General features: G+C 52.5%; 6 protein-coding genes across 6 annotated transcripts; 3 read left to right on the top strand and 3 right to left on the bottom strand.

The window, feature by feature from the left end:
- On the top strand, window positions 1-3405 carry BDW74DRAFT_161168 (MCM DNA helicase complex subunit MCM2). The gene is made up of 5 exons (XM_073725745.1): window positions 1-93; window positions 148-263; window positions 316-2606; window positions 2659-2828; window positions 2895-3405. The coding sequence occupies exons 1-5, from the start codon at window positions 89-91 to the stop codon at window positions 2980-2982; spliced, it is 2670 nt and encodes an 889-aa protein (XP_073579556.1). The 5' UTR covers window positions 1-88; the 3' UTR covers window positions 2983-3405.
- A 566-nt stretch (window positions 3406-3971) lies between these two features.
- BDW74DRAFT_90801 (Pal1 family protein) lies at window positions 3972-6811 on the bottom strand. The gene is made up of 4 exons (XM_073734046.1): window positions 6064-6811; window positions 5609-5838; window positions 5119-5548; window positions 3972-5063 (listed from the first exon to the last, which is right to left on the bottom strand). Exons 1-4 carry the CDS (start codon window positions 6125-6127, stop codon window positions 4288-4290), a joined length of 1500 nt encoding a protein of 499 aa, XP_073579555.1. The 5' UTR covers window positions 6128-6811; the 3' UTR covers window positions 3972-4287.
- On the bottom strand, window positions 6812-9995 carry BDW74DRAFT_90800 (alkaline phosphatase). The gene is made up of 3 exons (XM_073734045.1): window positions 9502-9995; window positions 9228-9430; window positions 6812-9172 (listed from the first exon to the last, which is right to left on the bottom strand). The coding sequence occupies exons 1-3, from the start codon at window positions 9612-9614 to the stop codon at window positions 7497-7499; spliced, it is 1992 nt and encodes a 663-aa protein (XP_073579554.1). The 5' UTR covers window positions 9615-9995; the 3' UTR covers window positions 6812-7496.
- Window positions 9996-10489: 494 nt separating this feature from the next.
- BDW74DRAFT_161161 (uncharacterized protein) lies at window positions 10490-10949 on the bottom strand. The gene has a single exon (XM_073725744.1). It carries the CDS (start codon window positions 10810-10812, stop codon window positions 10642-10644), a length of 171 nt encoding a protein of 56 aa, XP_073579553.1. The 5' UTR covers window positions 10813-10949; the 3' UTR covers window positions 10490-10641.
- An 867-nt stretch (window positions 10950-11816) lies between these two features.
- Window positions 11817-13789, top strand: BDW74DRAFT_161158 (uncharacterized protein). The gene has a single exon (XM_073725743.1). The coding sequence runs from the start codon at window positions 12022-12024 to the stop codon at window positions 13711-13713; it is 1692 nt and encodes a 563-aa protein (XP_073579552.1). The 5' UTR covers window positions 11817-12021; the 3' UTR covers window positions 13714-13789.
- Window positions 13790-14007: 218 nt separating this feature from the next.
- On the top strand, window positions 14008-15065 carry BDW74DRAFT_161157 (mediator of RNA polymerase II transcription subunit 31). The gene has a single exon (XM_073725742.1). It carries the CDS (start codon window positions 14085-14087, stop codon window positions 14562-14564), a length of 480 nt encoding a protein of 159 aa, XP_073579551.1. The 5' UTR covers window positions 14008-14084; the 3' UTR covers window positions 14565-15065.
- Window positions 15066-15262: the final 197 nt, after the last annotated feature.

The following is a 15262-nucleotide window of genomic DNA, read 5'->3' as shown; positions in this document are numbered from 1 at the left end:
TCTCTGCAAAATCCACCAGACTCTGCTTCAATCCACACCATCGAGGCTTTAGCTCTCAAATCCCTTCACTCATATAAATCTGCGCACAATGAGGTATGTCGCTGAACCGTACTCGCCTTTTTAGTTCAATATTTCTAACAATCCCAGTTCACCCCTTCGACAAAGCACATCTGCTGCAAACCGCGGCTTAGGAAATCTGAGTCGGCGGAAGCGCTCCAGAGAGCCCGATGACGATGCCTCATCCGTGGTCCCCCCTTCTAGTCGTAAGTTTTGGGTGGTTCAGAAGGAGTGCTGCAGCTTGACTAACATATACAGCCCCCCCTTCGTCCCCTCCTATGCTACCCTTCGACGAGGACGAGGACGAGCGAGATGAGGAAGCAGAACTAGACATCGACGACATTGAGGAGATGGCTGAAGATGAGGATGGCATTGACCTTTTCGGAGACACATTTGAGCGAGATTACCGCAGTGGGAAAGACGATCGCTACCGCGGACGATACATTGACGATGACGACCAAGAAGAGCTTGACCTTGGCTCTCGACGTGTGTTGGAGGCTCAGATGGACCGAAGAGACCGTGCATTTGATCAACGTCGCCGAATGCCAGCAGCTTTTCTCCAAGACGACGAGGACGGTGATATCGACCTGACTGCGCAGCCACGTCGTCGCAGGCACGCCTATGACGAGGACCGCGATGATATTGAGATGGCCGACGACGGCCTTGAAGAGCTTTCCTTGGAGGAGTTGGTTGATATCAAGTCGTCCAACATCACAGACTGGGTGACGCAGCCTCAAGTGCTGCGCTCCATCTACCGAGAATTCAAGGCATTCCTGACAGAGTTTACTGACCCCACCGGTAGCTCCGTCTACGGCAACAAGATCAAGACCCTCGGTGAGGTCAACTCTGCTTCGTTGGAAGTATCATACACCCACTTGAGTAGCACAAAGGCTGTTCTTGGCTACTTCCTTGCCAACGAGCCCACCGAAGTTCTCAAGGTCTTTGATCAGGTCGCTCTGGATGTTACTTTGTTCCACTACCCCCAATACCACGACATTCACAACGAGATTCATGTCCGAATCACCGACCTCCCCATTGTTTACACTCTCCGCCAACTGCGTCAGTCTCATCTGAACTGTCTTGTTCGTGTCAGTGGCGTTGTCACCCGCCGGACGGGTGTCTTCCCACAGCTCAAATATGTCATGTTCATTTGCCAGAAGTGTAACATGACGTTAGGTCCCTACCAGCAGGAGAGCAGCTCCGAAGTGAAGGTCACGATGTGCCAGAACTGTCAATCACGAGGCCCATTCACTGTCAATTCGGAGAAGACAGTATACCGCAACTACCAGAAATTGACTCTGCAAGAGTCTCCAGGTTCAGTCCCCGCTGGTCGACTTCCCCGGCAACGCGAAGTGATTCTGCTTGCAGATCTCATTGATACGGCGAAACCTGGAGATGAGATCGAAATCACCGGTATTTACCGCAACAGCTACGATGCACAGCTCAATAACAAGAACGGGTTCCCGGTTTTCGCGACTATCATTGAGGCAAATCACGTTGTCAAGTCCCACGACCAGCAGGCTGGTTTCCATTTGACAGAAGAAGACGAGCGGGAGATTCGCGCTCTGTCTCGCGACCCCGACATTGTTGAGAAGATCATCCGCTCCATCGCCCCTAGTATCTACGGCCACCAGGACGTCAAGACAGCTGTTGCCCTTTCTCTCTTCGGTGGAGTCCGCAAGGAAGCACAGGGTAAGATGTCGATCCGTGGCGATATCAACGTTCTCCTTCTCGGTGACCCCGGAACCGCCAAATCCCAGATTCTCAAATACGTCGAAAAGTCCGCCCACCGTGCCGTTTTTGCCACCGGTCAAGGAGCCAGTGCCGTTGGTTTGACGGCTAGTGTTCGTCGAGACCCCCTGACCAGCGAATGGACTTTGGAAGGAGGTGCCCTCGTTCTCGCGGACCGCGGCACTTGCCTTATTGATGAGTTCGACAAGATGAACGATCAAGACCGTACTTCCATCCACGAAGCCATGGAGCAGCAAACCATCTCCATCTCCAAGGCCGGTATCGTCACAACTCTCCAAGCCCGCTGCGCTGTCGTCGCCGCTGCCAACCCTATCGGCGGCCGTTACAACAGCAGCGCGCCGTTCTCCGAGAACGTCCAGCTCACCGAGCCCATTCTCTCGCGTTTTGACATCCTCTGTGTCGTTCGCGACCTCGTCGACCCCACTGAAGACGAGCGTCTCGCGAGCTTCGTCATTGAGTCTCACCACCGCGCGAACCCCACGAAGCCTCTGCGAGATGAAAACGGCGACCTCATCAACGCTGATGGAGAGCGGGTCGACGAGGACGGATACCGCATCGACAACGAAGGAAACCGTCTCCCGCTCCGCCCAGATGAATCTGATGGCCGCGACACGGCTATGGGTAACGACGATGACGAGAACGATGGCGAGATCCCCCAGGAGCTTTTGCGGAAGTACATCCTCTACGCGCGGGAACACTGCCACCCCAAACTCTACCAGATCGACCAGGACAAGGTCGCACGTCTCTTCGCCGACATGCGCCGCGAGTCTCTCGCTACCGGTGCCTACCCGATTACTGTACGCCACCTCCTTTCCCCTTAGCCTCAGACCAAATACTAACGTCATTCAGGTCCGTCACCTCGAAGCCATCATGCGTATCGCAGAAGCATTCTGCAAGATGCGCCTGTCCGAGTACTGCTCCTCCCAGGACATCGACCGCGCCATCGCCGTGACTGTCGACTCCTTCATCGGCAGCCAGAAGGTCAGCGCAAAGCGCGCTCTTTCAAGGGCCTTTGCCAAGTATGTCACCCCGCCAAGCCTCATCTCCTCTATCGTAACAGAATGAACGTTCTAACGAGTAACCAGATACACCCTCTCCCGCCCCAAACCGCAATCGAAGCGACGAGCTGGCATCGCCGCACCGGTTGAGAGGAGGTCGCAGGCGGCGAGGTAGATGGTTACCCTGCCCTGCCTTGCCATGCTACCCTCCACTATCGATTTCTGGGCTTCAGTATACGGCTCGGTCTTTTTAATACATGCATACATATGATACACATTTAACGGTTGATACACCACTTACGTGGCTTGCACTTGTGCTTCTTTACTCCTTCGACGACGCCAGGGTGCTGGGTTGAAAGCTAATGTTGATGTTGATGTTGATGCTGATGAATCTTTGGACATGGTCTAATCTTCGCGTTGGTTTATGGGAGTTAGGGTTATGGGTTAGAGTTTACGGATAAATACCAATGAAAATATGGCGTATTGTTGATCAAAACTTGGATTTATTCGCTTTATAGTCTACTATTCCCTTAGAGAGCGAAAGTAAGATTGATGGCTCTAAGGAAGTGGCCTATGATGTTTATACTGGAAGCCTGACCTATGCACCCTACGGTCGTCATGGTATGGGGAATTGTGGGTGTACACAGGGTATAGCTAGAATCATAGGAGTTGCTAGACAGAGCAGAGGGAGATATACCCTCTGGCCTGCATACAAGGAAGATCCACCTGTCAGAGTATCCACGACATAAACAATATGTTATCGACCATGTCCATAACATAAAGTGTCTACTATGAATAGAACATGGTCCAAAGCTTATAAGTATGTAAGGTTATAGTGCCCTGATACTAATATCAAGTACTTCTGTAAGAAGCTATAGACCATGGCCTAATCGCTACACGGTGGCTATCAAAAGAAGTGCACCTTCCTTATATGCAGGCCAGAGGGTGTATTTCAAATGCAATGCATTCAAGATTAGCTAGCTAGCTAGAATCCACATTGAAAAGGAAAACAGATGTGATCAAGTCCAGAGAAGTGAGAAACAAATCAAGGCCGGCCTCATACCGCATCCCAACCAGGAGCTGTAAAGTCAAATCAAATGTCATTAAACGCCCAACTCTCCTGGACCCAGTGCGCTGCTTACAAGCCTGCAAAAAAAAAAAAAAAAAAAAGACAAGTCGAATCATATTGCACCGTATTCATCAGGTTCTCGCCATGCTAGGTATTGTGATAGAAAATAGTGTCTAGATGAAGCCGCATGCAAAGGTACATTCGCTGTTTCGGGGATCATCGGGGTTTCAAACCCCAGAAGACACGCCGTTTCGGACATGGACGGTACGATGCTCTGGGAAGATCTCAATCGGGTTCATTGACGCGATTAGCGTAGGAGTGCCGATTCGAAGCACTCGATCCGTCCAGATTTCTTCGCCAACGATAGATACAAGCAAGGTAACGGACATTTTGAAGGCATTATTAACCAATTCAGTCATCGGTGACACGTCTCTTGGGTTGAGGCGGCTTCCGCAGACTCTTCATGCGGCTGATAAAACCGCCGCCGCCGCCCGCGCTCTTGCCTTCATCGAGCCCGTTGACCCGATCTTCGGTATGCCGTCGCTCTAATGAGGAAGTCGCCTGCTTAGGACTGCTAGATGAACGAACACGGCCACCTTCAGGGGCTGCGCGTGACTCTTCAGAGTTAATACGAGCACCCTTCTTATCCCAAGCATCATCGTAATCCTGGAAAAACGGGTTCTTCTCATTGCGCGGAGATGAGGACGTGTAAGGAGAACCGTACGCAGCCTGCGGAGATGTCACACGAGGGTTGGGACGGTTGATACCGCCACGGATTCTTTGGGCAAGACTCTTCTTCCGCTGCAAACCTCCGCTGTTATTCATAGCGTTCTGCTGTTCAGCCTGGTTCTCACGAATAGCCGTGCGACTAGCCGGGGCGCCGTCCAGGAAGGTACTGGTTCCCAAACCCATCGTGGCCGCACCGTGAATTGGCTCAATGCGAGAAGTTGGATCAAATGACCCTCCTTCAGTCTTACGGTTATCCGTGCCACTCGCAGCAAAGTCATTGTATCCTTCCTCCATTCTGCCGTGGAACCGATCGAGATCGATCTTGTCATTGTTCGGGCCCGCACCACCAAGAGCCATATTGGAAGAGTCTTTGGGAAAGGCTTGCATAGGAGTGGCGCGGAGTCCTTTGCGGTTGCGGCTAGGGTTGCAGGCATCGAAGGGTCCGTCGTGGTGGAACACTAGAGTTAAATTATCAATACCAGGTTTTCATAATGAACAGTGTGAGATGCTTACTTCCTGTGCCGTAGATGCTGGTCACATCTAGTTTATCAATGATATCGAGCTGGTAATTAGCTTTCTTTGAGCTAGAGCTAGACTTGCCATCCCGATGGCGACCCTCGCGTTCTCGCCGACGTCTCTCACGGCGTCGTCGCTCATCATCGTCATCAACAAGTTTCGGCCTTCGCTCCATTATAGATGATTCGGAGTTTCGACGCGGTCGCCTTTCCCGGTCTCGAGATCTAGATGCGGGTCCACTAGGCCGGGCCTTGTTAGGAGGATCGGCAAAGATATTAAAGGGGTCGTCGGATCGGCCTTCGGAGCGCTCTCTCGTGGGACGTGGCGGTCGGCTCTTCAAGGGCACATTCTGGGCAGGCTTCTCAGGGCGCGGAGGCGCTGGTCGCATTCCGTTAGTTTTAGGAGCTGGGTTCAGAGAAAGGTTCTCCTATTGTCCGGAGACACAATCGGTCAGGACTGTTCATTTTCGGATGTCAGGGGAACTTACGAAGAGGTCGCGCGTATTCTGCGTCATATCTTGCTGGTCAATCAGAGAGTTGCTCGGAGCCGATTGAGGAGAAATAGGTTCGCTATCGTCCAGGAAAGGATTTGTCGACTTCGGTCGTTCAGGACGGCCGCCTGAAGTTGTAGAGCTGGAGGGAGACAGAGTACGGGCTCGGAAAGGGTTATTGGATCCGAGGTTAACAGGGAACTGTTGGCGAGAAGGAGAAGGAGAGGCTAGAAAGACAGAAAAGATACTGTCAGTATGCCAGAATAAAAAAAGCCGACAAGAACTGGCGATGAACCCAGTCAAAAGCACCACAGATGAAGGGGACCAGGGTTGTCGCAATGGCGTGTCAGGGAGACGCCGCCACTTGACTTGAAACGCATCGCTGGCAGCGATAATGGATAACACTGGACAGTTCAAGGACACAAGAAAAAGAAATCAAGTTGATGACGCACCTTGCGGGCCCAGCGAGACGCCGGGTGGATAGTAAGAGAGCGTTGTTTGCTGAGATGCGCTCATTTTGCCAGCAATGCGCAAGGCAGCGACGATTCAGAGACGGGCAGGACGGGTTGATTGGAGAGAGGGAGAAGATCTCATCAAAGAAAAGGAACAGATAGATACTGTCAGAGGAAGATGAGGACGGGCCACCAAATAGGAGGTCAATGGAGAAGACGAGCGAAAGCGCAAGAGGCCCTGAAACGGCGATGCCGCGGGAGTCGGTCAGGGGGGTGCGTTTATTGGAGGGGTGCGATTTAAGCACGAATGACAATAGTGGGGTTTTTGGCACTGGCAAAGTCGAGACCTCGAAGTAATTTCTGGCCTTTTCTGTGTGTATCTTGGATGTAGAAAAAGAAAGAAGAGCAGCAAGTGGATGGAGAGAGCGAGAGTATGAAAGAGGAGAGGAGAGAAGGAGAGGAAGAGGCGAAGGCGAGGAGAGCGACCCGAAGTCCGGAGATGCCCCTTGACGGGTGACAGAAGAAGCAGCGGCCAGCGATCGTCGGGGGTTGCGGATTGCTGTCTCGTGATTATTATTAATTCGGATCTTTTTTACATTCAGGACAGAAGGTTCAAAAAGTCTCTTCTGGCCCTGGTATACACACACTCTGCAGCTTACTCCAATCCAGGGCCACCCAGACCGTCGGGACTCAACCAACGGACCTTCACATGTCTACGTCAGCTTCTCAGACACATACATTCCTCCTCCCGCAACAGCAATGCAATGGATGATATCACTAGCAGTCAGCGCAGGCACAGAAATAGACATCCAGGAATGCGAGCACCCATTGACGCAAACATGTCATATCATCGCCTGCGTTATCAGAGACAGTTACGTACCCTGACTTTCTCTTGTGCCACCCTTTGCTCTGTGGCCCTTTGCCTGTGATGCTGGGTGCCCGTCATTTGGCCCAGCCCAGCCTTCGATCGGCATCTCCCAAGCAACCCGTCCTAGGCCCAACCCACGAGATTGTCATTACATTTTCCACCTTCAGTAATTCTGCTCATCCCCGTCCCGCCTTGCGTAAAGGTCCATGGACGCTGGTCGGAGGCGTCGCTGGGGAATGCTGGGCTTCTTGGCGGATTGTCCACGCTTACGTTTTTCCGACCAGTGTCTATTGGCAGGATACCAAGGTACCTAGACTATACTGCTCAAGTCTTCTGGCGGATGGCTCGGGGTGTTACATTGCTGATGTGTACATGCACTTGCCCGAGGAATTTATTATCCGACGGCTGCTCTGGCAAGCAAACAAGGTGAGACAACTCGAAGAATTGATTGCTACTAATAAATACATCGAAGGTAATGTACAGTTTCGACGGTTCGTCAGAGGCAGCTTGATGGAGAAAAAAGAAGTGTCAGATGACTTTCATAGTCGTCGTTAGTCAAATGGGCCTACTGCTTGGAATTGCAGTGACCCTCGTCGCTATCGTTGCTTCCACCCTTGGTCTCGGCCAAGCCCAGACACTCGGCGATGCCGAAGAAGATATCGACAGAGTTGATGGTACCGCCGAAGAGCTCCTGGCAAGGGCCACGAGCATAAACAGGGACATCGGTCAATGAGTGAACGCCCTGGTCAGCATTGGGGGCGAGGGTCCCGTTGATAAGGAAGCCACTGACAGCGTCCTTGTAGCTGGCGTAGACAGTGCCATCGCCGCCCTCCTCGGCGGGGGTGCGAGGGCCGTCCTTGTGCACCTTATAGTTCTCGCGGTGGTCAGGGAAAGCGACGGTACCGGCGTGGATAGCGTAGCGGGGGTCCCAGCGGGCGGGGAAGTGAACACCCTCGGAGTATCGGAGAGCTTCCGAGCCAGCGACTGTGTACTGAGAGAGACCAGAGTTCTGGTAAACACCGATAGCCCGGCGTTTGTCGCGGTCGTCTTCGTGGTCCTCAAGGTAGACGGTGTCAACAGCACCCGTGACATCGAAACCGTGGCCGTGGTCGGCAGTGACGAGGACCAGAGTGTCTTCGAGAACACCAAGCTTCTCAAGCCTCTCGATGGTAGCCCGGACAGTGTCGTCAAGCTCAAGGAGCTCACCGAGGGAGCGATCATAGTCGAGCGTGTGCATCTGCTTGTCAATACTGGCAGCCTCGGCCATCAAAAACCAACCCGCTTCACTGTGACGGGTGTCCAGGATATCGATGGCCTTGACAGTCATCTCCTTGAGACCGGGAAGGTCATCGGCGTCGCGGCCAGAGCCATCAGGATGGTTAGATTGCTCCTTGAGGTTGTCTTGGTAGACGTTACGGTCTAGCCAAGTGGGAAGGTTGGAGAGAGAGAAGAGGCCGAGAGCCCTGTCCTCGTTAGATACAGCTTCGAGGGAAGTCTTGTTCAAGCTCAAGCTGTAACCCTTGTCGGTGAACAACTTGTAGTAGTCGCGAGGGGCGTCCTCGCTGGCGAGGAAGTTCTCCGCACCAGCACCGAAGAGAACATCAGGGCCATCGAATTCAGTCCACGTGTAGTTGGTGATACCCTCCAGGTAGCTGCTGATAACGTGGTCATATTCACCGCGAAGACGGGTGTGGGCAGTCAGAGCAGCGGGGGTGGCATCAGCAAGGAAAGCAGTAGAGACGATTCCGATACCAGCGTTGTGCTGACGACGGAAGATCTCAGCAAGAAGCTCGAACTTGGGGTCATCAAAGGGGTCCTGGGACGAGTCCGCATAGACACCAAGGGCGTTGACGGTGGTCTTGTGACCTCCGTTCAGGGCAGCAGCGGAGTTAGCAGAGTCGGTGATGAAGGAGTCCATCGAGTGGGTCATTTGATGACCAAGGACGGGGAACTTGTCCAGTTGCAGCTTGGTCTGGTATTTTCCGTTGATGCTCTTGTGCGCAATCAGACGAGCAGCAGTGATCATGTTGGTGGTCATTCCGTCGCCGATGAAAAGGACGACGTTCTTAGCACGGCGCTTCTTGGGGACATCACGGACGAGCCAATTAGCCACGGTCTGTTCCTCGCCGTAGTAAGTCAGGATAGCCTCATACTCGCCGGGCTCGTAAAGAGCGAGGTTTCTGTAGGCCTTGGAGGTGACGTTGACCACAGAGGGCTTCTCGGCATCCTGAGCAAAGAGATCTATGTCCTATTAGTCCTCAGAGCAATCAATGCCCAGTCCGCGAGTGTTTCTGACCTTCGTACCAGCTGAACTGCCAGCTCTCCAGCTCAGCATCCTCAATGTCGAAGAACTCGGTCACTGCAACACCCTCCTGGCCCTTCTTGCCAATTGTGAACTTGAAATTGGAGTCGGGAACGCCATCGCGCGCCTCCGATCCATTGATAGGAGAGTGAACCTCCAGACGGATATCAAAGTGTTGTCCGGGGAGGAAATCGGCCCTAAACAGAATTCATTGTTAGTGCTGTGACTGCTATCGCACCTGCCGAAGCTGCATGCAGGGCGGGCTTACTGATCGGGAGGGAAGACGCAGCCCAGGGAAGGACAACCTCCCAGACGCTGGAAGTATTGGCCAAAGGCACCAGAGGCAAACAATGCCACACCAGCGAACGAGGTAGGCTTCATGTTGATTGTGAAGCGCTGTCAACGGGTTCAGACCGGCGGTGGTACAGAGACCTCAAGCAGGAGGGGTGATGCCCCTTTATTTATCTCCATCGAGCGACGGCACCGGAGGCGAGCTCCGATAGGCTCTGCTCGGATGGCAGCTGCGAGCAGACTGCTTAGCAGGGAATTGATCCATACCTAATCCCGCCCGGCACCAGGATGCAGGCCTCAGCAGCGACAATGATAACAACCGCATCTCCGGACCCTGTCTAGCAGGACTTGGCAATGTGACGCACCGAGAGTTCTGGTTAGGCAAGACGAATGAGAAGCAAGGAAAGCATCCACGTGTGCGGCTACGGCAGCTAACCATTGCCATGAAGCTTGGATTGTCCGGCGGGCTGCTTGGCGCCAAGGATCGATGGCCTATACCTACCCCTACACGTGCTTGCTGCGACGCCTTGCCTTCGTTCCTCGCACTGGCTCTGTCGCGCGATCACTCTTCGTAGAATGACTCGGGTCAATCTACTGCGAGTGGGGTCAGGCGCATGGAAGGTTGGGACATGGATCAGACAGAATCCTTCGGCGTAACCGATGCAATCTCACATCATGCGGTGCAGCTCATACTCAACTCCACCAATCTCGGTGGCTAATCAACCCATGCTCTGTCCATCATAGATCAGGAGGATTTCGCAGATGAGGGGTTGGCCAATGGTCGTAAGTATGTCCTGGTCCACTGGGGCAATTGTTGTTAACTCATGCTTCGTTTGCTGGCCAGGAACTGGCGATCCGGAGTCAAGAACATTGTACCGGACCTGGAAACAACTCGCCTAATATTGCTGATCCAAGTGTCTCATCGAAGACCAGTCAACGGGTCGCACGCATTAGTGAACCTGTACCCTACTTGAATCATGGCCTTGCCATAGACTATATCGGTAGTGGAATTGCCCTTATAGCTTGACAAGGTTTCCAGGTAAGCCGACACCAAATCTTTACTGCGTGGGCTCTATCTATCCCTCTTTTTTGTTATGAGCAAGTGCTCATTCCATCTCTACGAGAAATACTGAAGCTTTTTCTTCGCAAGCCAAGCAAAGAAGAACCAGGTACCAGAAGCTCCCCAGGATACCAAGGCACGCGTTCCTGTTCCATACCTCTCACGGCACTCTTCTAGAAGCCTTCTGCATGAGCAGCCGCCGAGCTTCTCCGCATGACCCCTGTTCATCCTCCATGTATTGAAAACTGATATGAATCTCACTTGGATCTAGCCAACTTTAGACGAGAGCTGACAGAATACAGTATGCCAATCACTGTCGGCACTTGGCATGAGACTTGTTTAATGATGCATGCATTTAAAGCTTGTCATTCAGGCTTATCTGCAGCCCCGTCGATCCCTTTCAAGGTCCTCACTGACCCAGCTATCCTGCAAGTCATTAAAACGCGTACCTTGAGGGCAAGAAGACCTTGGCAGCGGCTATATAGCTCTGTCGAAGTCTACCTACGCGAGACATTGTTACCCTGTTAATGATTGTAGTATGTCCTAAGCACATTCTTTACTATGAGGCTGGGCCATGGTCAAAATCTACTACATATTCAACACATTCGGAGCGGAGCGTATGACTGATGTTGACCCCGAGTACTCTATCCAAACCTTCTATCATTACTAGCGGTGCCATCTCAGATTACTAACAGGCGTCTACCATTCTTGGGGCTCACTTGAACGACCATTAGGGGCATGAAGACACTGGTCGATCACCTCCCGCAACCCTACCTCTTAGAGGCCCTTTGAGTGGCCGATCCCCCATACATGATGATTTTGGTACTGTGTCCAAGAAAATCGATATACGGATTGCTTTCTCGATATACCCGGTTCCACTGATGATTTTGCTTGGGCATTCCAATTTGAATTGGAAATTATAGGTTTCGAGAAGTGACGTTACTGTCAAGAATATATATCTAGCTTCCGTTACATAATGGAGGTGGCCTACTAACAACAAACAGCCATAAAAATCGGTGCACTTCATCCAAGTACTATAAGAAAGCGGCAATAAACATCGCTAAAGATATCCATTCGCCTTCCATAGTCGGCTCTGACTTTCGGCAACCTCCGACCTCTAGAACAGGCATCTTGGGGTTAAGGCCGGGGCCGGGGGCTGGCGCGGGGGTGAGTCGATAAGCAATCCGCAATCACTAATTCTTTAGACCCCTCCATTGTCCCTCCATCCGGGACTCCATATCGCGCTGTGCGCCAATCAGCCTAAACAAATCTAGAATCACAAGGACAATATACGACGTTGCAATCGTTTTTGCTGTTATCGGCTTGGCGCAGAAAAAAAAACGTGGTCTCGTCCCACGCATAAGAAAGACATCGCGTGTTCGTACCTGAAAACCAAGATTTGCAAAGGCACGCCACTGAACATTGATTACCAGCACTATGACCCAGGACACAATCGAAACGCACCTCTCCAAGCGCGCCACGCTACTCGAGCAGGAAAAAACAAGCCGCCATGACTACGCCTTCAAGCAGCGCATGTCACCGGTCGCAAAGAGCGCCGCGAAAGTCCTCGCAGACATTCGCAAGAAGGAACTGGAGTCTGTATGGACCCCTGCGACTACATCTAGTGAGAAACTCGACTTGAAGGATGTTACGTTCCCCGGTATGTCGTTTGCGCTGTCGAGGGAGCGCATGGAGAAGACGGCACTGTGGAAGATTATTGCCGCGATGCCAAAGGGGACTCTGCTGCACGCGCATATGGAAGCTATGATTGACGTTGATTGGATGGTGCAGCAGGCGATTGACTTGCATGGGTTCTACATTTCGAGTCCTGTGCCGCTGTGTCCCGGGACTGGGTCTGCGGGGAAATGGTCGGAGCCGTTTCGGTTCCTGTATAGGCCTGGGTTTGCGGAGAAGGTGCAGAATGGGTGTCAGGATGAGGTGAAGATCTGGCAGGCGGATTATACGCCGGATCAGCTTGTGCCGGCTGCTGCTGCGGCTAAGGCGTATCCTGGGGGTGTGGAAGCCTTTAAAGCGTGGGCTGTTTCGAGGATGACTATCAACGAGGAGGAGGCTTTGGAGCATCATCATGGAATCAAGGATGTGTGGAACAAATTCCAATCCTGTTTTGGCGCTATCGGCGGGTTATTCTTTACGGAGCCCATCTTTCGACGGTGTATACCGAGGCTTTTGCAGCAGCTTCATGACGACGGCATCAAGTATGTTGAGCTGCGTCTAGCCCCCTGCCCCTTTTACCGAGAAGGCTCGGACGTCGCTGAGCCTGACTATTTATACTTCTTGCAATGCTTCCATGAGGAGGTGAATGCTTATCTGTCTTCTCCCCAAGGCAAAGGGTTTTGGGACGCAAGGATCATCTGGACCGCGATTCGCAGTTTCCCGGATGAACCCATCAAGGAGTCCATGATGCAGTGCCTGGATTGCAAAAAGGCATACCCCTCGGTCATCGCGGGCTTTGACTTCGTCGGCCAGGAAGACGCAGGTCGTCCTCTGGTCGAACTTCTCCCACTCGCCAAGTGGTTCCAGCAAGAATGTGCTGATAGGCAACTTCAAATACCTTTCTTCTTCCATGCCGGTGAGTGCCTAGGCGACGGCGATAGCACGGATAGCAACCTGGTGGACGCTATTTTGTTGAACTCCCGACGGATCGGACACGCCTTTTCGCTGTACAAACATCCTCTTCTGATCGATCTTGTTAAGGACAAGAAGATCCTTATTGAACTGTGCCCGATTTCTCATGAAGTTCTCCGCCTCACATCCAATATTCTGATGCACCCGATGCCAGCGCTACTATCGCGCGGCGTGGCTGTTTCGCTGAATAACGATGACCCGGCTGTCCTTGGGCATGGCAAGAATGGGCTGAGCCATGACTTCTATCAGGTTACGGCAGCCTTCGAGAACACGGGCCTTGCGGGGCTTGCGACGATGGCGGAGGATAGTATCCGGTGGGCAGCTTTCGAGGACGAGAAGGATTCCGAGTGGCTGCGGGGAATTGATGGCAACAGTAATGGGCTCAAGGCTTCTAGGATGGCCGAATGGAAGGCTGCGTTTGAAGACTGGTGTGCGTGGATACTTCAGGAATTCGGGGCGGAGGGGCTGGAATCCCAAAACTGACATCAATCATGGCGAGTAAGGTATATAAAGTCATGTCTTTCTGCATTACTATAGAGAATTAGCGACTATTAGCTTCACCTTGCAAGAACTCACATAAAGCGGTGGTTGTAGATTGGCGACCATGGTTGGGGTTCTCCGTAGATAAGCGCTTGTGGAGCAGAGCGCGGAGCTCATTTGTGGCCAGACGCCGCCAGCATCCCCGGTCTTGGCGAGTTAGCGCGGTTTATGCTGGAGGTGCTTCACTCTTCAGTGTTCACTCTCCCTTCAATACACTCTCAGGTCTCTCCAATCACAGGAAAACCAAAGAGCTCCACTACTCTACACTGAACCTTCCTCACACCGACGAGAAACACCGTTTTTCGGACGTCATTATGGCTCAACCGCAGCCAGATCAAGCGCAACCACCGCAGGCCACTCTCACCAATCCTCGGTTCACACTCGAGCTCGAATTCGTGTCCTCCCTCGCCAATCCGTACTACCTCTCTCACCTTGCCGTAAATTATCCAAGTCTGTTAGGGATCTCCAAATCCGGTAACGAGAGCGAAGTTAATGACGACAACTCGGACCCGGACGCCGAGGCCTTCGCAGCCTACCTGGCTTATCTCTACTCCTACTGGAAGACGCCCGAGTACTCTCAATTCCTTACACATCCCGGTGCAACGCTACGCGCGCTACGACTCCTCCAAGAAGAAAGCTTCCGCCGTGATATTATTCGTCCGCAGGTCATTGAAGGGTTGGCGGGGGTCGACTTCAACGGCGAGCAGATCGCGGCTGAATCTGGAGAACAAGACGCAGAGCAAAACAAAGCGGAACAGGGAAATGGTGAAAATCAAGAAGGCAAGGTTTGGTGATGGCACTTGTGACAGGGATTGAACCTTTCCAGGGCGCTCCCTAGCCACTAAGAGCCAATGGATTTTGTTCCCTAAAAACCTGACGAACTCGTTGCAGGTTGGGGATTCTATGCAACGGAAACGTGTCCGCTGGGCATGATCTCGTTTAGACTGTGGCGATCTACCCCACGTCTCTATTATCAATATGTGATATTTCTCGTGAAGGTGATGTTGTGCACTGACACTATGTTTGGGCTTTTGGTGCATCATGTGTGACCGAGGTCCCCCGTGATCGCCCATCAAGGTGCCGCCAGTGCCAGTTTCGAGGACGAGGGGAACGCTTCTACGCGCGCATACACCAGGTTCCCAGCACTGCTATCCTCCGAGAACCCGAGGGTGTGCATCCGTGCTTGTTACTCAATCAAAGCAACAACAATACGCGGAGAACGAGAAGAAGCTGAAGTATACGGTGTACATCCTATCCTGTGCCTAGGAGATCATATCTGCAACCGCGCATTATTTGGCGTATCGAAATCGTGACTGGCAAACAATAATTAAGGCTGGGGATTGGGATGAGGTCCTGGGAACATTCATGGATAAGGTTAATCTACAGCTTCTGCTTCGTTTGAAAGGCCCCGACGACGATCACCCCGCTCAAACAGGAAGGCGCCAGGGTCGGCCGGGTGGTACAGACGAGCCTCCAGCTTAGAGACACGACC

The sequence above is a fragment of the Aspergillus multicolor genome, assembly GCF_047715735.1.
Source record: "Aspergillus multicolor strain CBS 133.54 unplaced genomic scaffold BDW74scaffold_35, whole genome shotgun sequence".
NCBI lineage: Eukaryota > Fungi > Ascomycota > Eurotiomycetes > Eurotiales > Aspergillaceae > Aspergillus > Aspergillus multicolor.
This window is presented reverse-complemented; position numbering and strand designations above follow the sequence as displayed.

What these genes read in the sequence shown, in the direction of transcription:
- BDW74DRAFT_161168 (XM_073725745.1), top strand. An exon ending in CGTGGTCCCCCCTTCTAGTC is followed by an intron (nt 264 to 315) that starts GTAAGTTTTGGG and finishes TAACATATACAG; the next exon opens with CCCCCCCTTCGTCCCCTCCT. An exon ending in CCGGTGCCTACCCGATTACT is followed by an intron (nt 2,607 to 2,658) that starts GTACGCCACCTC and finishes AACGTCATTCAG; the next exon opens with GTCCGTCACCTCGAAGCCAT.
- BDW74DRAFT_90801 (XM_073734046.1), bottom strand. Translation starts at nt 6,127, where the DNA reads ATGAGCGCATCTCAGCAAACAACGCTCTCTTACTATCCACCCGGCGTC. An exon ending in CGTCTCGCTGGGCCCGCAAG is followed by an intron (nt 5,839 to 6,063) that starts GTGCGTCATCAA and finishes CTGTCTTTCTAG; the next exon opens with CCTCTCCTTCTCCTTCTCGC. An exon ending in AGAATACGCGCGACCTCTTC is followed by an intron (nt 5,549 to 5,608) that starts GTAAGTTCCCCT and finishes TCCGGACAATAG; the next exon opens with GAGAACCTTTCTCTGAACCC.
- BDW74DRAFT_90800 (XM_073734045.1), bottom strand. Translation starts at nt 9,614, where the DNA reads ATGAAGCCTACCTCGTTCGCTGGTGTGGCATTGTTTGCCTCTGGTGCC. An exon ending in TGCGTCTTCCCTCCCGATCA is followed by an intron (nt 9,431 to 9,501) that starts GTAAGCCCGCCC and finishes AATTCTGTTTAG; the next exon opens with GGCCGATTTCCTCCCCGGAC. An exon ending in GCAGTTCAGCTGGTACGAAG is followed by an intron (nt 9,173 to 9,227) that starts GTCAGAAACACT and finishes AATAGGACATAG; the next exon opens with ATCTCTTTGCTCAGGATGCC.
- BDW74DRAFT_161161 (XM_073725744.1), bottom strand. Translation starts at nt 10,812, where the DNA reads ATGAACAGGGGTCATGCGGAGAAGCTCGGCGGCTGCTCATGCAGAAGG.
- BDW74DRAFT_161158 (XM_073725743.1), top strand. Translation starts at nt 12,022, where the DNA reads ATGACCCAGGACACAATCGAAACGCACCTCTCCAAGCGCGCCACGCTA.
- BDW74DRAFT_161157 (XM_073725742.1), top strand. Translation starts at nt 14,085, where the DNA reads ATGGCTCAACCGCAGCCAGATCAAGCGCAACCACCGCAGGCCACTCTC.